Consider the following 24,272-nt stretch of genomic DNA (forward strand, 5'->3'; position numbering starts at 1 on the left):
CGTGGGCTCGTAATTAATTAAAAAGGAAGCTTCTTCTTCTTATCATTTGGCTTTGGTTAACACTGTGTTTTTAATCAGCAAAAAAAAGGAGCCACGAGAACTTATCACATGGATTTGGCTTTAATTTGTTGTATCTCTGTTATCGTTTTGTAAAATAATTGTGAACCTCACTCACGTACATTACACTACCGCGCTGTAAGGGCTCCGTTTACAATCCATTAACCACCATTAGCCAGATAAAGATCACTGTAAGTGCACACCCTTGATGCACACTGGTGATCAATACTAACATACAGGAAGTTTTCAGAAAGGGCTGGAAGTTGGGTGTGTGTGTGTGTGTGTGTGTGTGTCTGTGTGTGTGTGTGTGTGTGTGTGTTCACAATGTAGATGATGCTGCGGTTAGGATTCCAGGAGCTCGGTGGAAACATCCTCTGTTGTCTCCTTAAAATCTTTCATTGTAATACGCTGTTGGAAGAATAAGAATGAGAAGAATGAGTGGCTGCCTTACTTGGAAAAGTGGCAGTGCACGTGGAAATGCTCCAGACACTGAAGGCAGTGAGTCAAATCTCCTCCTCCGAGGTGACAAACACCACACACCTCCCTTCCGCCGGCCAGCTCTCCGCCTGAGCACTGGAGATAAATTTATACATGTGTCACTATTTTTGCATGTTGCAGAGATGGAAAGAGGAAGAGGCTGCTATTAGCTGAATTGATAAAATAGATGGTAGAATGAAGGAGAACATCACCTGGTTTCTGCCACCTGATGCATTCATCGTCGTCGTGACGCTTGTGAGGGAGGACGGCAGCGAGGAGTAGAATGAGACATCGGTGATGGAGTTACTGGCGACTGTGTTTGTTTGCTGAGGCTGAGCTGAGAGTGCCTGAACAGAAATGTTTAGACTATGATCAGTTGTAGAAAAAGCAGAGCATCAGGGTTTACCAGAGCACTTACAACTCTTCAGACTTGTAAACAAACATTCAAATTATACTGTGACTTATGATCCTGGACTGTGCAAATACAGCTGACTAAAGTTGGGTTTACCCAAGAGGATGTGAGAACCATGAGCTCTCTTTTACTCATGAAAAGTACATGAAACTATGAGTTGAAATAAGCAGCCTCCCATTTTAAAATGACCATACAGCCCAAGTCAGTACTAGGGGTGACTCAAAGTCTTGATAAACCCTTTTTTTCTTTAGACTTTGCTTTCAAGGAGCCAAACTTTCTAGTAATCTTTTAAAGTGGTCTTGAGCAATAGTTCTCCAGGCTTTATGAGGACCTTTCAAAGTTTTTCATTGGACATTGGCTGCTTTTATTTATTTTTTTAAATTGCTTTTCAGTCCAGTCCTTGTACCTTGTACCATATCTTGGGATGGTGTGCAGTGTGACCTTAAAAAACTGAGGAAGCTGGACAAGTGAAAGACAAAAGAAGAAGTGGCAGGCCTAAATCTAAAGGAGATGAACAGTATCTGAAAATCATGTCCTTAAGAAGCAGGAAACAATCCAGCAAAGACCTGACACTGGACCTGGGAGATGTATCTGGCTCTTCAGTTGATCCACCTACTCTTCACTGAAGCTTCATCAGAAATGGTCTCAGTGGAAGGGTGGCTGTCAAGGAACCATTTTTAAGGCAGGGAAACAGGGAGAAAAGGCTGAGATATGCCAGATTACTCAAGAACTGGACTGATAATCAGTGGTAACAGGTCTGATGGAGTGATAAATCCAAGTTTTCAATTTTTTGTTCAAATTGTCATCAATAAATATGGAGGAGGTTGCGAGAGAGATACAACAGTGAGCATCTACAGCCATCTGTAAAACACAGTGCAGGTGCTGTCATGATGTAGGGCTACATTTCAGCCAGTGGTGTTGGGGACTTTGTCAAAATTGATGGAATTATGAACATAGAAATGGATGGATCAGATTTTGATCCACCATGTAATACAATCTGATGGGCAATGGCTTCATTTTTTTTTTCAGCATGACAGTGATCCCAAACACACTGCCAGTGCAGTAAATGTCTACTCCGATAGGAAAAAAAAAAACATAAAATGGAACACTCCCCAGAGCCCAGACCTCAACATTATTGAAGCAGCCAGCATCCAAAGAAGAGCTTTGAATGTCCTTCAAGAAGCCTGGAGAACTATTGCTGAAGGGTACTTAAAGAAATTACAAGAAAGTTGCCTCAGAGAGTTCAGGCTGTGCTGAAGAATAAAGGTGGTCATACCAAATATTGACTTTCAAGTTTGTTAGAATTATACAAACTCTTACTTTCCTTGTATACTGTACTTCCATTTATCTTTGCACATATTTTAACAGAGAAATGAGGTGTGGCTCAAGACTTTTGCTCAAGACTTTTACCATAGATTTTTCAGTGGATACAGGATGTGCACATTTCCTGCTTCCTTCCTTTAGTAACTTACTTGTAAGGGTAGTTGTGCATTTTCTTTTTTCACTCTGTGTCCACGGCACCACTCACACTGCCAAGAGCCACTGCAGATAATGTAAAGTTATAACCTCTTTTTCAGAGCAAGACTTAAAAGATGATCTGTGAAAAGCAGCACATTATTCTTCACCTTGGTATTGACGTGAGTGGAGGGACAAGGCAAGCCAGATGAAAAGCTCGAGGACAGCCGTCACAGCAAATCAGCTCCCCTCCATCCTTACACAGTGCACACTCATCATCATTGTAATGAATCTAAACACACACAGTGCATTCTGTACATGTAACAAAAGCAAACACCCATAGTCATGTCAAACACAGGGAACTTCTGTAAAGAGTTGAGTGGCTGTTTCAGCCCCTACCATGCTTGTGGCTGTCTCCCCCTGGTGGTGAAATGTGCTTTTAGCAGACTTCGCTGAATTTGTCTCCAGTGATGGACCCCCACCAGCCTTAATGGACTCTCTGGTGGACCCTGTTAAATGACAGTGACTTTTAAAGGAGAGAATCTGCTGGAAAAGTTACAGCTGAGCCATATTTCAGCTCTGCCTTTTTACATTAATAATTTGATGTCGCTTACTCAATTTATATTCAGTTTCAGTTTTGACATTCATCCTGTGGCTTACCTTCGAAGCCATACACCTGCTTAACATGGACCTTTTCTCTGGCTTCATGGCTGGCTGAGGGTTCTGTGGGGGGAGCCAAGGAGGAGGAGGAAGAAGCGGGCTGGGGGATTCCTCTCTGGATTGAGGAAGGTGGTGTTTGTATACCTGAAGAAGAATTTGGGTTGATTATGTATTTATAGCATGAAAGTATTATTTACATATTTATTTCAATGACATTTAACTTAGTTACTGTTTTTGGATGGCAGCTGGGAGCCCAGAGTTTCACTCTTCACTTTGTAGAGCTTCACTTTACTTCCTTAAACAGTATAGACACAACTTTTTAATGAAAGCAGCACAGCCACATAGTTTTTAGAGTATTGAAGTTCATTCTCAGTGAAAAATATTAATTTCTTTATTCTCTTTGCTAAAACAGGCCTTCTTTTTTTTTATCATTCATACTTTAACAATTGTGGATACTCATAATAAATATGCCCAACGATTCAAATAATGAGGTCAGTGTATGCACAGGTAATTCCTATTAGGCTTCAGACAGCTTCAGTCAGTTTCAGGTCCCATTTTATATTGTAACAAAGTGGTCAGCAGTGACTGATAGAGAACTGATATGGAGCAGGTGCAGTGTGGGAGATGACCTTCTCCATCAGTGGTCTTGGCATGATACTGCGACCGCTCTCGGTCCGCATGGCTCCTCTTCTTACTGTGTGGCACTTTGTGACCTCCAGATGGTCTATTTTCATGTTTGGAACCTGCAGTCTCCTTACCTGTCAAACAGAATCAGCAACAATGTTACCCATTAAAGTCTAAATGTGACAGAAAATTGTCCTGAGAGACTGTTTTCTGCTCTGCTTTGTTGAACCAGATGCAACTGAGGTGTTATTGCTTCTGTAAATTAAAAAGAAAGAAAGAAAATAGATTTCCATGATTCCTTTGAGCTGCTCTTTTTTCCAGGCTGGAATGATTGTACAGCATACAAGTTTGAATTTATTTTGGATTTTCTCTAATCCACAGTCAAAAGTATACACAGAGGCTCAAATATATACAGTAGATACACTCACTTAAATCCTTTAATAAGTGATGCTGAAGGTTTTACAATGTCTTTTAACTTGACTAGGCCTAGGTCTATTAACTTCGCGCTAGTGATCATATTGGCTGCAACTGGTAGTTTCTCTTTGCTAGCATAAAAAGGATTTGTTTGACAGAGCTCGGCAGATTGACAAATACTCAGAACAATGGGAAAGTCCAAGGAACTCAGTGAAGATCTAAGAAGGAGATTTGTAGATTTAACTTGTCTCTTGGAGCCATTTCTAAACAACTACAGATTCCAAGATTGAACAAATGTACATAAGTACAAGTTATTCAGATATATCAGCACGTTTCCAAGGTCTGAAAGAAGACGGTTTAACCCTGCCATGAACTGGAAACTGCTGGAACACAAGTATCACTGACCACAGTGAAGCAAGTTTTAAATTGACATGGACTGAGCGGGTGATGACCAAAAAAGAAGACTGCTCCAAAAGTAACACCTTCAAGCAGCTTCGAATATGGACAAGCCAAATGCCTTCTGCAGAAAAGTTTGATTGTTAGCTGAGACAAAGATGGAGCTATTTAGCTACAATGACAAGAGGTATGTTTGGAGGAGTAAAAGTGAGGCTTTCAAACCTAAGTACACTGTACAAGCTGTCAAGCATGGTGGTGGTAGCATCATGTTCTGCGGCTGTTTTGCTGTTAGCCATACTGGTCCATTGCATAAAGTGGATGGTATAATGACGGAGTAGGACTACCTCCAAATTCTATAACTTCACATCAAATTAACAGCTAGATGGTTGAAACTTGGACACAGTTGGGTGTTCCAATAGGACAATGATCCCAAACACACATAAAACTGTTTTGGGAATGGATAAAGGAGGTTAACATTAAGCTTCTGGAATTGCCTTCCCAAATCCATCACCTCAACCCTATTAAAAATTTGTGGACTATGCTTGAAAGCTGGGTCTCTGCCAGAAACCCAACCAAATTAAATGAATTGGTTTAATCAAATATTAGCTGGGAGTATGTATATATTTGACTGTATGAATTAAAGGAAATTCAAAATAAATTAAAACTTGTGCATCCAATTCTTGTTTTTTTAAAGTAATTAAAGGTGTATGCTGTGCAATCATTCCACTCTGGAAAAAAACAGTTCAAAGAAATCATTAAAACCCCAAATTACCATAACATTCATGCCCATGATGTGTATATATACATACGGGAAACCAAGTTAGTGAGCAGTGTCTGTAGTCTGGGGTAACTGTCCAGATTATATTCTTTGGATAAGTTGTTCAGGAAGGCCTGGACAGTGGATCTGCTCTGCTCCAACACCCAGGACACCAGGGAGTACATGGCCTTATGGATCCCTTCTCTAGACTCTTTTTCTAGGGTGTCCTATGAAAACAACAAGAGGTTTATGAGCTTTGAAGTCTGAAAACCAGGCCAGATGTGTCTTAATGGAAGGAGACATATGGGACAAATATTCCTTCCTTTTATAAGTGATTATATTTTAAAATAAAATTACTAGTTTGTCACATTAACTCACTTTACAGCATTACACACTTGATTCAGATTTGAAGACTCTCTTCTATTTCTCACCTTCAGAAATTGCTCCGTGATTATGTTTTTGTCCGCCAAACCATAGACGAGGGGGAAAGGGTCATCCACAGCCATCGCAATGTCAGTTCGTAGCTCCCTCAGCAGAGAGCGGAGGTTTGTATCCCTAAATGCCTCAACTCTCGACATGATCTTCTGTTGTGTGCAAGCGAGAAATGACCTGACGCAGTCCGAGATCATAAATAAAGGATTTCGGATGCAGGAGGTGTGTCCTTCTCAGGGAAGGACATGCTATACAGGTGCATTGCTTCATGCTGACTGCATATATGCATGAGGCGCATGTTAAAAACAGCAATCGCCCATGAATTTTTTTCATCCTGTGTTTCTGCTTTTCATCATGCATCTATGCCTCTATGCACAAAACTGAAGCTACTTTAATTTCTGAGACCTTCAGAAACTGCAGTTTCAACTCAGGGAATCAACCTCAGGAACTTTTTTGTCTCTGTGGAGTTCATTTGTCCACTAACAGCACTAACGGCCTTCATCCAGGGGAATACCTGTCCTCTTACATCAGGAGAGCAGAGTGAAGTGACTTGATGTGTGACAGTTTTCTTCTTAAAAGGTTCTTTCCACTTCAACTTCCCCTCACCTGTCAGGTTTTCAGACACTGACTCACCACAGGAAACTCTGCACTGGTGTGATAATTATGACTTCGCCACAGGCAGGAGAAAATTAACACTGTAAACAGCTAAATGACTGACAGATTGATTGCATGACTGGTAACCTGCGATGCTCTCACAGTTGTTTACACGTTTTTCCTCACTGAATAATTTCATTATTCTATCAAAAAGGCCTAAACAAGGAGTAAATGGTCTCTCCTCCAAATATGCAAGAGAATGATAAATTACAAATTTTCTAAGGTCAAGGCTTGGGGCTTGCCATTTACTAGAGAGCATTTACCTACAGTTTCCACTAACCCGATTCAGTGTCATGTAAATGCCCATTAAGTCTAAATGCTCAACTATCCAATTAGTTTAACTCACAAATAAGGTTAAGAAACTGCTGAATAGCTTGGAAAATATGCTCGCAAATCTGTTAGTTCACTGCAAAGCCAAAGCCAGAAGATGGCCAGCTAAACTTAGCATTATGAGGGAATATCTAGTCAGGCATTGCCCTCAGTGCTTTGGAGGTCAAAAATAAAAAACAAAAAATATAGATGAGAGGGCAAAGGTCATCCACATCCCTGGCAAGATATATATATATATATATATATATATATATATATATATATATATATATATATATATATATATATATATATATATATATATATATATATATATATATATATATATATATATTTTTTTTTTTTTTTTTTTTTTTTTTTTTTTTTTTTTAATTTAAACTTCCTCAGCAAAGAATTCAAGTTTTAGGTCCTTTGAAAGCCTCTGTATGAACTGCTGTGTTTGTAAATTAGATACAGAGACCTAAGGCCTGTACTACAAAGCAGGATTTTGTCTTATCCAGTAAAGTTTGAGGTTTTCAGTACTACGTATGAAGGTAGATCACTTCTGGTATATTCTTTAATTTCAGACCGGTAAACACCATCATGGCTGCAGCTGAAAGAATAAAAACTAAAACTGTCTTTTAAACATTCATTTAATGAAATTCTTATTATCTGATTCTCCCATGTCTTAATGATAGAGCTGCAATATTGATAAGTCTGTTATCTTTCACAGTTTCCATTTTCACTGGCTTTCTTTCCTGGCTTCAAAGAGGCTAAACTTTATTTATTAACCCTTTAACTACGACTGCATCGCGGGCGTTCGTGCTTTGGTCTTACTGACCAAAGCACTTAAAGCACACACTTTTATTACAATATTAGTCTACGGTGCTTTTCCTCACATACACGCTACTCTCTCATACACATTTTTCCATAATATAGTTTCATCTTCCTTTGAAAAAACAACTTCATGTGATTGCTTATCCTTATTGCCAATGTTATGGTAATTGAATCCAGATAATGGAAAGACACCCTGGGTATGTTAAGCTCACTTTGTAGAACAGGCCTCTGAAAGGGACTGAGATTATAGTGGGTCAATATTTTAGATGAAAGAGCTGAAAAGAAAATCAGTATCTCTTATCCATAGAGCCCACTATTGTTCATTTTGGTCTCACAGTTGTGGGGATGTTATGGACTGAATGTTTTTAGGTTTTAGGAATGGTCCATAGTTTGGCTCTTTGCCAACCAGTTAGCTAATTCAGCTAAAAAAAATAACTAAAATGTCAACAGACATTTTTAAGTTTCACATGCGGTAAATACAAATGTAATTTCAATTTATGTCACCAAGCAATATCTTGATAATTGAACTATGAAAAAAATGTCAAACCAGTGATGTTACGCTGGACATTTATAGTGTTTTCCCTAAGTTGCTAATGTTATGCGCTAGCTAACAGGTAAAATTGCTAGCTAACAGTTAGCAACTGAAATCTGCCATAAGTGACACACTAAAGCATTTAAATGCCCATGAAATGTGCATTACATTTTGATATTTAGTTATTAACAACACAGTAACAGGGCATGTAACATTATTGTCAATTAATGCTGCATATGCTGCATGTTACTAGTTTTAACCTAGATGCTATCGATGTCTTAGCATATTTTACCAAATGAAAACTGTTAAAAAACACATTTGCTAAAAAGGAAAAAGTGTGCTGTGTTAATGAAGCTTCTTATTTTATTCAATTACTAATTATGAATCAACAATTTCTATCATTCTCTATTAAACTAAATTATAACTGGTGATATGGTTAAAATCCTGTTTATGAAAAATCTCAGTAACCGGCCATATGTCACATTTTATGGTGTAACATAAATTGCTCTCAGACATAAAAATGAAATATAAAAAGAGTAGATCATTTTGCTACCAGGTATATGTTGATGGTTAGGAGAGTGAAGCCCTTTAATCTGTAATTTATTAATCATTAAACATTATTACATTATTCATACTGGTGAACAAGGACCACTTCTACAGAGGGACGTTCACAACATACATATTACATTATTATATACAGTGCGGTGCATTACAGTGGATTGTTATATGTGTATTACCAGGATGGAGGGTTGGGGAGACTGGAGAGAGAGAGAGGGATCAGGGGAGGAGAGATGGAAGAGGAGAGGATTTTTAGGAGGATTGGGGAGTTGGGATAGCAAGTTGTCTCTTTATTACTTCTTTTTTAACCACAGTACAGTTTGTTCTATAAAAGTTAAACCCATAGAGAGATAGAGTGCCACATTTTCACAGCTACTGTTAGGTGAACCTACTGGAAGTTGTGGGAATATCAAATGAGATAAGTCTTGTCATGAGATGCTATAGAGAGATGCTATAAAACATTCTAAGATAGTCAGCCTCCTTCCAGAGCACGGAGACCCTGGAGGGCAGGCCAAAGGTCAAAGATCAGATCAGCGTGCATGCGTGCTGCAGACATTCAGACATGTTCAGCCATCTAGAAAAATGGCTGACCCTCCTGCTATTTCTCCTGTGTTTAGGCATCATTTTTGGTGCTTTCCCTTTTTATATATAAAAAATACAAAACATAACAGCGAAAAGAACTCCATTGGTTTCCTTATTTTTCCCAAACTGTTTTTTTTTTTTGTTCATTTTCATTGAAACAATTTTTTTTTCTTCCCTTTTCTCCTCCAGTCACTTACATATTGACAAAGTATACAATATTTTACAACTGAACAAGACTGAAAGATAACATTTGATTTGTCCAATCAGATACAAGGCCCACATCCTATATCCAATTAGAGAAGTCAACTGGAAGCTAACCAGTAGTAAGCAACACAACAAGCCTATGGTGTGAAGGGAGCTGTCCAAATGCAGCTCTGCATTAACATGAGCATCCGCCCTCGGGCACAGCTGGCTCCGCTGGTTTGTCCAGCTTGATGTCAATCACTGGGAATTGTTATGTTAAGGAAAAGTTACATAGTCAGGTAAAATATTTATGCCACATTTCTAAACAGGTAACGCTATGTAAAATATTTGACAATGCAGATTGTCCAGTATGTAAATAAGACTTAGAAGAGCATCAATGATGGTGCCAAATATTGCCTTTTTTTGAATTCCTGGCAGACCCACAATGCAAGCTTAACCACCAACAGATAAGCCAGATTCAGGTAATTTATGCAGGTTGCCAACGTGGACTCAAGCTACAGTCACTTGTTTCTATCTACTTTCCTTCCATAGTTGTAGTTTTTAGCCTGATCTGATGTAATGCAGCTTCCTCTGAAGCCACAAAAGTTTTACCAAGTGTTTTCCTCACAGTCTCCAAGACCTGTGAACAAACCAAAATACGCTGAGGTCGATAGTTTCGTTATATAACAGGACAAAAAAGACCAGGTTATTCTGAATTATTTGTATAGCCATAACTATAATGATATACGATCATTGTTAACTTACTCTGTGCTGTTGGTAAGTATAGACAAATCCATGTCATGCTACAATTTGAGAGCACCTCTCTAAAGTAAGATGAATTTTACATATTTCCATATGTTTATTCACATTTACTGATGAGAGCCCTTTGCCTTCCTTACACAACCATCCTCCATCACATGCCTTCCTCTGCTGTCACTTCCCTGTCAGCCACTATGTGGTGCTCTACCTGTGCATCCACACCATCTTCCTGGCCCTGTGTATTTCTACTCTATTAAGCATAAAAGGTTTAATGGCTGATTTCTCGGCTGTTTGTTTGTACTAGTGCCAGCAGCCACTAAGAAATTAAAAATAAGCTCCCCATTGCTGAGCTGTTTGGCTATCGGTACAGTGAGTCACAGCAGCTATAAAGGATACTGCCTTCAGGATTCACATCATCCAAGCTTTCCATTCCAGGTAGGGCTGCTGCAACTCGACGAAACAGCTAGGAGGAGAGGAGAAAAGAGCAGAAGAGAGATAAGGCAAAGGCACATAAAAATGTGTGCATTACATGTTGTGTATAGAATTATTTTGGGGAAGATGGGACCTTTTTAGTATTATGTGACCTCCTGACTAATAATATGAATAAATTAATCATTTTTTCCATATTTATATTCTCACTGACGTTTACTTAATGTACACCTTGAAGGCTGAAAATTTTAAACAATGACAGAGGAAGTATTGAGATGGCTTACTTGAATAAAAGTAGCAACACAAAAATGGATGTTAAGTGGCATGGCTAGTAATGTCAAGTGTTAGTGTCTTAAATGCGTACTCATAGCTTGCAATGTGAGTATAGTGCCTTTTATTTTTTCTTTTCATGTGTCTTTAGCCAACTAGACCTTAATATTTACCACACATTACCAAAACTGCACATATTTATACATTTGATTTATCCACACCGAGTCTGTCTGGTGGCGTGATCACCTTGGAGGGATGCAGTGATGGCAGAGACTGAAATCAAGTGATGGCAAAAATGCAGTGAAATATGGTAAAACTGCAGGGATCACCTGTTTGACATTGCAGCCTGTCTTGGCACTGGTCTCGATGAACATGACGTTCAGTTCTTTGGCTCTCTGCTCTCCTTCCTCAATTGTGATTTGCCTGCAGGAAAATCAGGCCAGACTCAGCATCTCGGGCGAATTTATTCAGCACTGACATGTTGCTTCAGCTTTTTGTTCATTTAATGAAGATAACCTCTGTGTTGAACACTACTTGACTGTAGCTAAATGTTAGAGATGGTTACAAGCAGACGCATTTACCTCTTCTCTTCTAGGTCTGTCTTGTTGCCTACTAGCATGATGATGACATCACTTCCTCTCTCTGTCCTGACATCATCAATCCATTTGCAGGTCTGCTGGAATGAATTTACATCTGTGGAAAAAAATAAATAAACATAGATTTTACTGAAGTGTTTGTCTATTTAATGCAAAAAAGCAGATTAACACATAGACACATATAACTGCATCACACACAGGCCGCAGCTTGCTGCTTACTTGTAATGTCATAGACAACCACAGCCACTGTTGAGTCTCGTATGTAGCTCGGAATGAGGCTCCTGAAACGCTCTTGTCCAGCTGTGTCCCACAGCTGCAGCCTTACCTGCATGTGCGCGCACACACACACACACACACACACACACACACACACACACACACACACACACACACACACACACACACGTCTTCAGCATAAACTGTCACACCACACACAGGCTATAAGTACACTTCCAAGAGGATAAGCCAGTATCAGCTCATGTGCAGGCTGGCAGAGCACAATAATACCCTGACAAAGAAAAAGTATTAATACTAGCTAAAGTAGATGATCCATGGGTAAGGCTTTGAGTTATTAGGGCCAGAAAAGTCAGCACACCAAAGCTGTTACTACCAGAAATAACATTATGATAATCACGTTAGTGTGTGGCAGAAGCAATAATTAAGCAAATCAAATCAAGGATTAGTCAAAACAGAGAAGAAATTGGGCTGTTTCCTACTTAAAACCCCAAGTCATCAGCACATGTGAATTTGAAATGAAAATCGAGATTTCATACTGTTCGGTCCTCCAAGTACATTGTCTTCGATAGGAAGTCGATTCCAATGGTCGCCTGTGGAGAGGAGAGAACAAAAGAGGGGGAGAAAATCATCAGCAAACACCCAGAAATTAAAATTTAAATGTCTCTCTGCACCATCTGTTGTTCCTAGCAAAGTGATTTTTGTTCAAATACATAAAACTGTTAAGAAAGAAAAAAAAGGGATCCAACAAGCACAGAAATTGAATCAGACTGAAACACTAATTTAATTTGTGCTGCCCTCAGGGCTCAATCCTTCAGACTTGTTATGTACCAAACTTCTGAGAAAGGCGAAGGAGAGAATAATAAATTTTTTCTTCTTAGATAGACTAATAGTGCTGCAATGCTATTTCTGATAATGTTTGAATAAATTACATGACTCATATTATGATATAATTCATGCAAACCTAATTTACCGAGTGTTTTTGACCAAAAATTACTCACTGGAATATTAGTCAGATATTAAGTCAACCTATAAAAGAAAAATGGACTTTGTTTTACAATAATAAGTAAATCACCATTACCTCTTTTGTATAGCCACTAATCAGATATGTCATCAATCAATACTTCTTAATAATTTAAAATGATTTTAGGGTCTGGATCTGTTCCAGGTCTCACCTGATATGTGTTGTCGAAACTGTCATACATGAATCTAGTGATGAGAGATGTTTTCCCCACTGAAACAGAGCACACACAGGTTGGTTTCAGGGTCAGTCTGAGTCTACATGCATCGATATATGATCTCAATTAACACTGTGAAAATATGCTTCTTTGATGTGACAAACCCACGGTTACATGTGAATATTTAACCAGTGCCTGCCATCAAGCCAATAAAAATGAAATGAAGGGAAAAAAATCCATGACTCACTGGAGCAAAATCTGCCCGGTAATTCACCAAAAATATGCCTGAGTTAATATGTGATTATGAATCAATGAATCGCTCAAAATTAAGGCAGCAAAATGCATTTCAATCCAAAGCAAGCAAGCAAAATCTTTTATCTTACATGTTCTGTTATCAAATATGTAAATTTTCCTCTTTATAAAAACAATAAAATGTATGAAATGTATTCCTCTAAACATGCAAATGATTCAAATTAAGTTAAAATCTGATTCTATTTCAGGGGTGCAGATAAGGATGTTCTCAACCAAAATCCCAAAGTGATATTGCAAAATCATTTGCAACATTACTTTGCATTTTGTCTGTGTGTTTTGTGCTAATTGTTTATGTATTTTCTCATTTAGTCTTGTTTTCTCTGTGCATTTTATTCTCCTCTTACACACTTTGCATTTTCTTTTCCTTTTGTTATATTTGTGACATTAGTTCTTATTGTATTTAAATAGATTAACTATTTAAATACAACAAGCAGTTTTTCTCTCTTTTATTCTTGAAATAATATGACTGCAACAAAAACACAAGCTGGGTCCAGAAATTGAGCACAACAAAAGAAATGCAGACCAGCTGTGACTGTTCACTGGACTCATGCAGATGGAGACTTCTCAGAGGATCAAGGTGAACCTAGTGATCTCCATTTTTATTTACATCCCTCCCAGCAGCACCATTTTACATCAGATCTGCACATGAGTGAGGACAGGACTTTTTCCACAGCAGGGCCTCGTGCTGAGTACGCAGACAGCAGTACTCCTGAAGCCAGCGATGGGCAGTGGCCACACTAGGCCTGCTTTCAGCACCGTGGACAGCAACATTGCAGTACAGGCCACACAAACACTCCTCGAGGTTTTTTCAGTCGACACACAGCCCTATCTTAGACATGCAGCACACACACACACACACACACACACACACACACACACACACACACACACTGAAGCATCACAACGTAAGACACAAACACCGGCCAGGCTGCTGTCATATTAGGCCTGATTATGCATTTTTCTAGCATTTTCTGGTGTTTTGATACGGATACGGACTCTTCTGCTGCCACTCTGGGTGTCTGGTGTCTGAACACGTATTCGGGCAGATTTACAGCGCTAAACCATTATCGATCCGCTCCTTCTGAATTTGTGCCATCACATCAACGCACATACACAGACGATCTCACCCTGAATACACAGATTATTGAGCAAATAGCCCCGGTATAATATCGTGCCAGTGCCAAGCTCTCATTTCTGATTTGATTATTTATGGGACCGAATCGGAGACTGCGAGGTTTAGAGATGCTACAGACATCGCCAGCCTAGGGTGTGTCCCGAGCTGACACATGGGGGACCGCTTAATATCTTCTTTTTTAAAAAAAAAAAGACAGAAAAAAACAACAGCCAATTAAGAAAAATCGAGTGTTGGGGAAAATGTTAAACACTGCCATCTAATAGAATAAACGGTCGTTCGTGTCAGAAATAAGCGATGTACAGGGAAATACAGCTATGTGGAAATGGCTGAGCATATTTGTTGGTCACTGCAGCACATCAAAACATCACAATTCACACGGCCTGCTACCAATTTGGCACTGTGCGGCAACCAGAAAAATAACCCTCTAGGTGATATACAAGAATACTGGTTTATATGAAAGCCATTTGTCTTTCTTTTTCTTAATCGGTTAATCAAATTTTCCACAGCCACAGATTGAGCCAGTGGCAACATGGGCGTCGGGTATATCACAGCCATCAGAAACATCCTCTGGATTCACTTTAAACTTTCCAAAACGATCATGAATTACATACATGGCCCACGACATATACGCATGTTTGATAAGGATGACCCAAACCCGCCCGAGCTCTGACTCACCGCTCTGCTCTCCCAAAAACACAAGTTTAAATTTCCTCAGGGGGTTCCCCAAGTCTCCTCCAGCGGACATGGTGGCAGATAAACAGCTCGACTTGAATTATTTTTATATGTTCTTATCGCTCGTTGTCTCGTCCGCTGTGGGTGCGCAGGGGGATCCTCCTCTCCTCACAGAATGATGGGACTGCAGCTCAGCATCCTCCTGTCATTTTAGGGAGCTTGTGCGCCTGCGCGACCTCACCTATCTCAGTCCCTCACCTTCCGATTGGGCCTGAAACTAAGCTGATTTTTATCGTAGACATAAACTAATTAAAACGCCCACGATCTTTAGTTTAAGGTAAATAAGGGATACTGTTACGAGACGATTTCTAAAATATATCTACCCACTGAAGACTTACTTCTGATCACAACATTTTAGACTGAAATATTGTACTTTTTGTTCATTCACCTGCTATAGAAAAAAGCAAAATATACGTATAAGATACATTCAGAAAATTTCGTAAAATGTGATGATGACATGAATGAATATGCCCGGCAACAATACCAACGACTTATTCTGAGTTCATTTAACTGATGTGCTGTTTGACAGATCATAAACAATTCAATCATTTTAATCATTTTGAAAACAAAAACACCAGAAATTTGCTTGTCACAGCTTCTCCCATGTGGGAATTATAGTCATTTATGACAGTAAACTGAATTTATCTGTGTTTGAGACTATTGGAACAGTGAATTGATATCAAAGATGAGCCTCCTCTGGGGTCTTCCTCTTTCCTCCTGCCTGTCCAGTATGTCCACCATCCCTCCTCTGCACATGTTCAAACTTTTCCACCTGTCTCCCTCACTTTCACACACATGTATTCAGTTTTATGTCTTCTGACTTTCATCCCTTTTCTCTCCAGTGCCTACCTCCACCTCTCCAGACTCTCTTTCACCTGCTCCCTACTCTCACAGATCGCAATGCTGTCCACATAGACTCCTGCCTGACCTCATGCTGTCACTTTAGCATCAGAGATGTCTTCCACTACTGTACAAAACACTGTCATCTATTACTACCTCTGAGTTATTCCATCAAATTCGAAATAATCGCTTCAGCTTTAAAGTCAAATAATTTATCTGAAATGCATTAACATTCAAAGGGGCACTCTGGTGATGTAACGTCACATTTGCACACACAGTTGTGGTAAAAAGAAAGCTTAGACTTTCAAGTCTAAGGTTTTAAATATGAGGACATATGAAAAACTTACCTGGTCCTTGCCAGGTCTTAAATTTTGGTAAATACAACCTGAGGTGAACAACAACACATGACATATTACAGTGTGTTGTTATTCATTTAACAAAAACCACACAAAAAAAAAAAAAAATACCAAAAGCAGTGTGTGAAAAACTGAGTGAACCCCATGATTCAGTAGCTTGTAGAACCACTTTTAAGCAGTTACTTTCTGTCTCCCACATTGTTGTGGAGGAATTTTTGTCCACTCTTATATACAAAACTGCTTCAGTTGATAGAGCTTTTCAGGTATTTGTTTATGCACAGCTCTTTTAAGGTCCCACCACAGTATTTCAATCAGATTGAGGTCTGGACTTTGACCAGGCCATTGCAGCACTTTGATTCTTTTCTTTTTCAGTCATTCAATTGTAGAATTACTGTTGTACTTGGGATCATTGTCCTGTTGCATGACCCAAGTTTGGCCAAGCTTTAGCTGTCAGAGACATAGCCTCATCTTTGACTCTAGAATACTTTGGTATACAGAGGAGCTCGTGGTTCATTCAATGACTGTGAGGTGTCCAGGTTCCTTTGTGTTTGTGTTTGGTTTTCACCAAACATGGTGCTGAGCATTAAGGCCAAACATCTACTTTGGTCTTGTCTGTCCAAAGATTGTTGTTCCAGAGTGGTTTGTTCAGATACAACTCTACAAACCTAAGCTTGTACTGCCATGTTATTTTTAGAGAGAAGAGGCTTTCTCCTGGCAACTCTTCCAAGTTTCTGCAGTTTCTCTGAACATTACACAGTCTGACACTGGAGTGATTTTGCTAAGACTGGCAACTATTTGGAAATGGCCTTATAACCCTTCAAAGATCAAACAAGTCTTTCTCTAAGCTCATTGCTGATGTCTTTCCTCCTTGGCATTGTGTTAACACACGCCTGAATGCTCCACTCCAGCAAACTGACAAAGCATCTGCTTTTATAGACACTTGCAGATGATAAATTGATCTGCAAGTATGAGCACCTTTATTTTTTATTAAATAAATAATGACAGTTTAACATGTCATGTTTTGCTGTGATTTGGGTTTATATTTACCTAATGTTAAGCCCTCATATTTAAAATGACTGTCAAGGTGGTTTTGACATGTGTATTCACTGGATTGTCCTCTTAAGTAGTAATACAGTGCAAACAAATTACAATGATCCTCAAATTGTGTAAACTGGATGAAGTGTTTTCTGTTACTCTGTCAGTCTAATAGAATTATAGAATTTTATTAGTTCAACAAAATAAGCACACCAGCATAAATTTGTGCAAAAACAGCACACTTAACCAGAAGGCTCAAAAGCAAAAAGCTCTGCCTCCTTCTCTTTCCAGAAAGCAAAACTGCGGTCGATATATTTACAAATGTCTTCGTTGTGGAAGCAGGAGAAGTCTGTGTCATTGCAGCACTCGTCTGGGGAAGCACTTTGAACTATAACCTTTGGTACTAATCTGGAATCTGGCAGCAATGATGATGTGAAGGATGATGATGGTGGTGGACAGCGGCATGACTTTGATTCACCAAAGAAGTCACATTTGATGTCCTCAAAGCCATCGTACCACTGTCGCCTGCCAGCCTGGATCTCCTGGAGGACAGCTTTGTGGAAGCCCAGCACCTTCTCCCAAGGGAAACCGCCAACGTGGTCAAAGACTTCAAAGCAGAGGAGGTGCCTCATTTTCCTCTCCTCAGCTGGCAGATCCTGTTCTAAGATGTGGAAGTAACCTAGCATAAACTGGTCAAGGGTCAAGCTGTCGTGGCTCACTGCAACACCATCCACATCTGGAAGGAATTGCTCTGGAGAGTAGGTTACACGAAGGGGTGGATTTTGTGAGACATTAGAGGAGGATAAACGGGACTGTGGAGCTTCTCTAAGCTCTAGTTTATTCCTCCAGGAGTTCAGCATTTTGTCCACAGCACCTCGTTGTTTGCAGAACTGAAACATGGAGAGGATTTTCTGTTGGGGCTGTGCTGCTGTCACTCTTTCTGACACTGCAGCCTGTCTCTGCCCTGCTGCTCTCACTGAAATAGCATATGCAGATTTTTTCCAGTGGCTCAGAAACAGCACCACTATTCGCTCTTTTCTTAAGCTGCTTGTTTCCATTACAGGGACAGATTTCTTAGGAGTGTCACGTTGGCCGACCTCACATTTGAAGCTTGTGTTGACATTGAGGTTGTTTCTGCTTGAAGCTCCATCCACTCCCTGGTTTGTCAACCCCTGTCCTTCTTTTACAACCCCAGCAAAGGGATAAATGCCACCAATCTGACCCTCAAAGTTAGATCTGAGGTTTCTAACTGACACTCCAGACTGCTGGATCTCCCTCTCCACCTTCTCCCTCCGTGCTCTGCTGTAGCTGTTGCTCTCCAAATGATGGCTAAAAGCAGACGCCATCCCTATGTGGGGTATCCTACATACACTGGAGGTCTCCACATGCTCTTCCTCTGACTTGAGACCTGGTTGCACTAATCCCTGTCCCAAATCAATGCCTGAGCTACCTTTTATCTTCTGTAAGCCCTTCATCCCTTCCATCATGCCCTCCACTAACCCCATCTCACCATCTTTTTCTGTGGTTTGAGTCAGATTAGCCACCAGGAGAGACAATCTCTTGACAATCTCTGAGACACGGCTGCACCAGATTGGCAAAGTCATGTGCATTTTACCCTCAGAATCCATCTGCTGTAGGACCTCTTTGTTGAGGGAAATGTTGACAATAGGATCAGGTAAAATTGCCCTCAGTTCCTCAGTTAGCCTGGTCAGCTCCAGCTCATATGCCTGGCAGCGTTTCTGCTGTGAAACAGACTCAATCTGCTGCTGCAGGTACACCAGGTCATCCTCCGTTAAGAGTTCACCAAAAGGCCCCAAGACTGCGTTGTGGGCTTGGGAGTACTTCCAGCCATCCACTGGCATGTAGCCATTAGCCATGTCCTATTGCAAGGAAGAATAAGGAAAGATTTCAGCAAGCAGTCCTGAGCGATTATTTAGTTAAAGAAACAGCTCAGCAGGGAAATATAACTATTTACTTTGCTGTTGTTTGCATACACAGAGCAGTAGGCCTACAACAGTTGAAGAGTACCTGTCTCCTCTGTTCCTCATCATCCTGCAGCCTGACCTGCAGCTGCCGCACCATCACCTGTCGTTTCCACTCTGCTATGGGGCGGCCGGTTTCATCGTGCGTCGGCACCAGGGAATCGATGTCAGCCATGATAATGTCAACAATTGGTAACTCCTCCGGCACCTCCCTGCTGTCAAGCTTCTGTCAGCACTCAATAATGTGAGACAGAGGGACATTGCTGAGCTCTGGCTCTGAAGATAAAATCACTGTAATTAAATCCTCTTGAGCCATTTTCCTAATGGCTTTTATTCTTTGAAGTTGTTAGGTGATGTCAGACTCATAAAGTTTACAAAACTGCAACCTGAGCAGAGAGCTAATGCTGAAAACACCAATAAAATGCAGATTTCCTACTCAGCTGAAGTTTCTGAAGGTTAATGATATTTTCCTAAATCAGAAGCTTACATAATAAATCATATGTAAGACAAGTCATTTTCTATTAATGATATCTAAACTCATCTACACTTTAGGCATCAGACACGAGGGGGTCATAAATTCTGGGGTACACATTTGTCTGTTTGCTGCTTTGCTTTTCCCCAGTAACACTGCTTTTTTTATTCACTCTAGTTTAGCAACAATTATTAAGTGGAGCTTTGCATTTCTCATCATACCAAAATATCTGTGTATTGAGCTGTAGTGTAACAGGAGTTATACTCAGTGAAGGGTGGTGCTATAGCCATCAAGCAGACATTTAAGAGAGTTTACCAGTCTGCTTGCAAGGCGCTTGATTCCTCAGATAACAGGATGGTCCTCCATCCTTTGTCCTAAGGTATACCCAGCCTATTTCTGATTTCACTCTACATGGGGCAATAATGTGTTTTCCTGTAGACAACTATACTTTTTGCAACCAAAGTCGCCCCCTGTTGGCTATTAGAAAGAATGCAGTTTAAGGCATTTCACTTTTCAGGTTACACTGATGACAAACATATACAGTACCAGTCAAAGTGTGTCCAAACGTTTGACTGGTACTGCATACAGTCTGTGAACTTTACAGTGTTTTGTAGAAGCTGGTGTAATTTCCATTGGAAGAAAATCATAATCTGTGAATAACTGCTGAGTTTCTTTCAGTAGCCTTTCCCATAGCCTCTGACATCAGCGTTTCAAACTTTGGGCCCAGCAGTTTTGTGGAGTCGTAGCCATGCTGACACAGTGGTGCAGTTGTTAGCACTGTCACCTCAAGAAGGATCAAATCCACTGGCCAGCTGGGGCCTTAATGTGTTTAGTTTGAATGCTCATCTGTGCCTGTGGGGGTTTTCTCTGGCTTTCTGCCAGATTCCACAACTTCAAGGTCAATAAAAACTGGCCATAGGTGTGAATGCAAGCATGAATGGTTGTCTGTGTCTCTATGTTAGCCCTGTGACAGACTACAAACTGTCCAGGGTGTACGCTGCCTCTCACCCTGTGACAGCTGGGATAAGCTCCAGCCCCCAACGAGAAGAAGTGGTTAAGGAAATGGATGGATGTGTCCATTCCACCTTTTCAGTAGCAGCACCAGGGAATCCATTTTTAGACTGAGTTATTGTGTATATAGAGTTGGTGCTCACAAAGGATTTACTGTGAGTTTTTAGCCTGAATTAATAAACAGCTAAAACAAGCGTAATGCTTAAGCATAACACTTTTTAAATCTAGAAAAGTACATTGCATAACATTGTGTCAGCTCACCGTTTGTCCAGTGAAGACTGCAGTGAAGCCGGCATGCCTCAGAGACTTAACAGACTTCATCTGAGACAACAGCGTGAGGTCCCTCTCTGGAGGCCTCAGATGATTGAATGATGTCACCACTGTAAACAATAAACAAGCATTTAAGCTTTAAAATTGCTCTCCATATCTGCATATATCTTCTGCTAAATAAAAGGGTTATGAGTAAACATATTTTCTGTTTTGAAATACTATGTTAACTGCAGACAGCTAGTGTTGTCATGAGTATAAAAAAATGGTAATAAGGCTGTCAATTAAATATGTAGTAGTGAATTTACATATACAAAATATGTAGGCTGTGTTAATCACCTGATGACGCCACCTGCACATGCTGGATGGAGCCTGTGGCGTGGTGTTTTGAAGTGACAGCAGGGGTCAGAGAAGAAGAGGTCACAGGAAGCGGGGCCGGGTGGCGAGGCAGGGGGGACACCTCCTTCACTGGCTGCTGGGGACACACACACACAGCAGGGGCTTTAAGGGCAGTTCATCACATGTAGAAACATGCCTTCACAGTAAAAAGGGTAGCAGTCAGTTCACCATTTTATTAAGAATTACTTCAAGACTTTATAACAAGGGTTTATAACACTCTGCAGCATTTACTGTCTTTATTAGCCAGTTCCTGCTCCTAAAAACACTGCACATGTTTGTTCTGGTTTGGTAAAACTTTCATTTTAGCCCGATGACTGGTCACCTTGCTGTTCTCCATGGTGATTCTGCTCATTCGCTGCATACAGGATGTCCTCTTTCTGAAAATGACAAGGATAGATACAGAACATATAAAACCAGCAAAAGAGGACCCCCACCACTGCAGAAATGTGACACAGACCACACAACATCGAGTGGCTCCAAAGTAATCTGCTAAAAGACCGAGGCCTCCTCAAGGCACACACACACACACACACACACACACACACACACACACACACACACACACACACACAAAGACTTAATGTAAATACCCAGGCCGCAGCTCGTAGTACTTGGAGCTAAAATAATAGGCGCTGAAACTGGAAACTGGTCAGTGAATGTAGCGTAGCCCACACAGCGTGCAGGAGAAAGCATGTTAGAGTTGGGAGAGACATGATATCCTGCTTCAGGTAACCTTTCTGATTCACAGGACTTTTTTTTTTTTTTACAAGCTTCATGCCATCCAATACGCTAAATACTACAGAGACAATTACAATGTTTGTACACTGTGAAAGCACCGAGTGGCTTTTACAACGATCTATAAAATACTTTAAAATGTTGAAAGTCTGATGTTTTTAGTATTTTTATCCTCTAACAGCTGTTTGTATATGCACTGAGTTTAGTGCATTTATTAATATTTTAATTCCTTTAATACTAGCAATGTGTTGCAACTTTCAGCAGTTTATAACTGTGATCGCTGTATATCTTTGTAATAACACTTGTAAAAAACAAAACAAAATACAAGAAATTGTGGTTTTGGTTTTCTTGTCAAAGGTTAAATTCAGTTACAATCTGCATAACTACTGAACTAATATATATATCAGAAAGTTGTCACACTCTTACTATATTCTCTCTAATTTTCTGTTGTATTAAACAGCATTATGACTTTCTTCCAATCCTTTGTAATCCAGAATTCACACCATACTTACGGTAAAGTTCTCACAGTCCAGTGATGTGACACAAGATGAGTGCTTCAAGTTATTAAATAATAATAATAGAATAACGACACAGAAAATCCAGAAATTGATGACCGTCTCTTCATCCAGTACCTCCCAGTAAATAGGAAGACCAAAGAACAACATCACCTGGACCCAAAACCCAGATGGGGGTCCTTCGTGATGTGCATAATTAAAGCAGTGGGATAGGGTGACCTGGACCTGGAAGTAGCCTATAGAGTGATGGCTCTGTGAATGTACAGTTGTGGTCAGAAGTTTACATACTCTCATTATGGGCATGCATGTTATGGTAATTTTGGGCTTTTAATTATTTCTTTTAACTGTTCTTTTTATAAGCTGGAATGATTGTACAGCATACATCTTTAATGACTTTAAAAAAATAACAATTGGGTGCACAAGTCTGAATTTATTTTGGATTTTCTAAAATCCACACACAGTCAAAAGTATACATACAGGTTCAAATACATACACCACTAATATTTGGTTAAATTACCTAAGTTTCACCTTGACCAGAAGCTTTTTTTTTTTTTTTAAATCCATTAACAAGCTTCTGGCAGAGTTCTGGCTGGATATTTGACCACTCTTCTTGGCAGAACTGGCTGAGTTTAAACTTTTTGGTTTCCTGGCACAGGTGTGGCTTTTAAGCGTAGTCCACAAGTTTTCAATACACTTTGCGGTCGGGGCTTTGGGAAGGCCAGAAGCTTAATGTTAGCCTGCTTCATCCATTCCAAAAATTCCAGTTTAGATGGTTGTTTGGGATCATTGTCCTACTGGAACAGGATGTCCAAAGTTCAACCATCTAGTTGTTTATTTTTGTTGTCAAAATGAAGAATTTGGAGGTAGTCTTCCTTCTTCATTATTCCATTCACTTTGTCCAATGTACCAGTGCCATTGGCAGCAGAACAGCCCCAGAGCATGATGCTACCACCAGTTTGTCATTGTGGCAAAATAGCTTCATCTTTGTCTTTGTTTTTCATCTGATCATCAAACTTCTCTCCAGAAGGCATTTGCCTTGTTCATGTGGGCAGCTGCAGCTGAGCTTGAAGGTGTTGACTTTGGAGCAGGGTCTTCTTTCTTTGTCAGCACCCTCTCAGTCCACGGCAATGTAAAACTCTCCGCACTGTGGACAGTGATACTGGTGTTCCAGCAGTTTCCAGTTCAAGGCAGGCATGAACCTTGGTGGTTCCCAGGCTGTTCCTGAGCATCCTAACCAATTTCCTTTCATCTGAGTGTGACAGTTTGGGTCTTCTTCCAGACCTTGGCAAAGTGATGACACATCCAAACAACTTGTACTTAAATGCAATTGTTTGAACTGATGATCTTGGAATCTGCAGTTGTTTAGAAACGACCCATGTTTTATTCGGATTTTTTTGATTCACATTTCTTGTGAATGAAGCATGAAGATGGTGCCATTTCGTCATACACTTGTATTACAGTTTCTCATACTTTGTCTTCTCTCGAATCCTCTGTGATTGTCTGCCCAGCCTTTATTGTTTTCACCTGCTGATCACGCCTCTGTGAAAACAGTAAAGGTGGAGCAGTCCTGATTACCCCCATTTCTTTGTCAGTTCATCTGATGTGCTGCCCTGTCTGTGTTCCTGTGGAAATTAGCACTCCTCCTGCTTGTTTTGGATGTCAGCTTTGTGTTCCTT

General features: G+C 40.1%; 3 protein-coding genes across 3 annotated transcripts in view; all 3 read right to left on the reverse strand.

The window, feature by feature from the left end:
* Window positions 1-5,881, reverse strand: part of aire (autoimmune regulator) — a 6,883-nt gene extending 1,002 nt beyond the window's left edge. The window contains exons 1-10 of the mRNA XM_030752916.1: window positions 5,684-5,881; window positions 5,305-5,479; window positions 3,691-3,819; window positions 3,291-3,356; window positions 3,062-3,205; window positions 2,801-2,910; window positions 2,572-2,693; window positions 2,419-2,488; window positions 747-881; window positions 509-630 (exon numbers count right to left, since the gene is read on the reverse strand). Coding sequence (XP_030608776.1) covers window positions 509-630; window positions 747-881; window positions 2,419-2,488; window positions 2,572-2,693; window positions 2,801-2,910; window positions 3,062-3,205; window positions 3,291-3,356; window positions 3,691-3,819; window positions 5,305-5,479; window positions 5,684-5,881 — 1,271 coding nt within the window. The remainder of the gene's footprint in view (window positions 1-508; window positions 631-746; window positions 882-2,418; window positions 2,489-2,571; window positions 2,694-2,800; window positions 2,911-3,061; window positions 3,206-3,290; window positions 3,357-3,690; window positions 3,820-5,304; window positions 5,480-5,683) is intronic.
* Window positions 5,882-9,271: 3,390 nt separating this feature from the next.
* Window positions 9,272-15,118, reverse strand: rab6bb (RAB6B, member RAS oncogene family b). Its single transcript, XM_030751642.1, has 8 exons — window positions 14,928-15,118; window positions 12,803-12,861; window positions 12,167-12,220; window positions 11,613-11,718; window positions 11,379-11,490; window positions 11,127-11,220; window positions 10,495-10,561; window positions 9,272-9,600 (listed from the first exon to the last, which is right to left on the reverse strand). The coding sequence occupies exons 1-8, from the start codon at window positions 14,995-14,997 to the stop codon at window positions 9,536-9,538; spliced, it is 627 nt and encodes a 208-aa protein (XP_030607502.1). The 5' UTR covers window positions 14,998-15,118; the 3' UTR covers window positions 9,272-9,535.
* Window positions 15,119-17,457: 2,339 nt separating this feature from the next.
* espnlb (espin like b) lies at window positions 17,458-21,698 on the reverse strand. Its single transcript, XM_030751559.1, has 5 exons — window positions 21,669-21,698; window positions 21,287-21,419; window positions 20,942-21,060; window positions 19,244-19,423; window positions 17,458-19,095 (listed from the first exon to the last, which is right to left on the reverse strand). The coding sequence occupies exons 1-5, from the start codon at window positions 21,696-21,698 to the stop codon at window positions 17,458-17,460; spliced, it is 2,100 nt and encodes a 699-aa protein (XP_030607419.1).
* Between the last annotated feature and the right edge of the window lie 2,574 nt (window positions 21,699-24,272).

This window comes from Archocentrus centrarchus, chromosome 17 (genome assembly GCF_007364275.1).
Source record: "Archocentrus centrarchus isolate MPI-CPG fArcCen1 chromosome 17, fArcCen1, whole genome shotgun sequence".
Classification (NCBI taxonomy): domain Eukaryota; kingdom Metazoa; phylum Chordata; class Actinopteri; order Cichliformes; family Cichlidae; genus Archocentrus; species Archocentrus centrarchus.

Excerpts from the sequence above, each read along its gene's own strand:
- rab6bb (XM_030751642.1), bottom strand. The coding sequence starts at position 14,997 with ATGTCCGCTGGAGGAGACTTGGGGAACCCCCTGAGGAAATTTAAACTT. Across the intron at positions 11,491-11,612 it reads GGTTGTCTATGACATTACAA|ATGTAAATTCATTCCAGCAG; the intron begins GTAAGCAGCAAG and ends TTTTTTCCACAG. Across the intron at positions 10,562-11,126 it reads CAGGCTGCAATGTCAAACAG|CTGTTTCGTCGAGTTGCAGC; the intron begins GTGATCCCTGCA and ends CTCTCCTCCTAG.
- espnlb (XM_030751559.1), bottom strand. The coding sequence starts at position 21,698 with ATGAGCAGAATCACCATGGAGAACAGCAAG. Across the intron at positions 21,061-21,286 it reads TGTGCAGGTGGCGTCATCAG|TGGTGACATCATTCAATCAT; the intron begins GTGATTAACACA and ends TATTGTTTACAG. Across the intron at positions 19,424-20,941 it reads CAGTCTTCACTGGACAAACG|AAGCTTGACAGCAGGGAGGT; the intron begins GTGAGCTGACAC and ends GAGTGCTGACAG.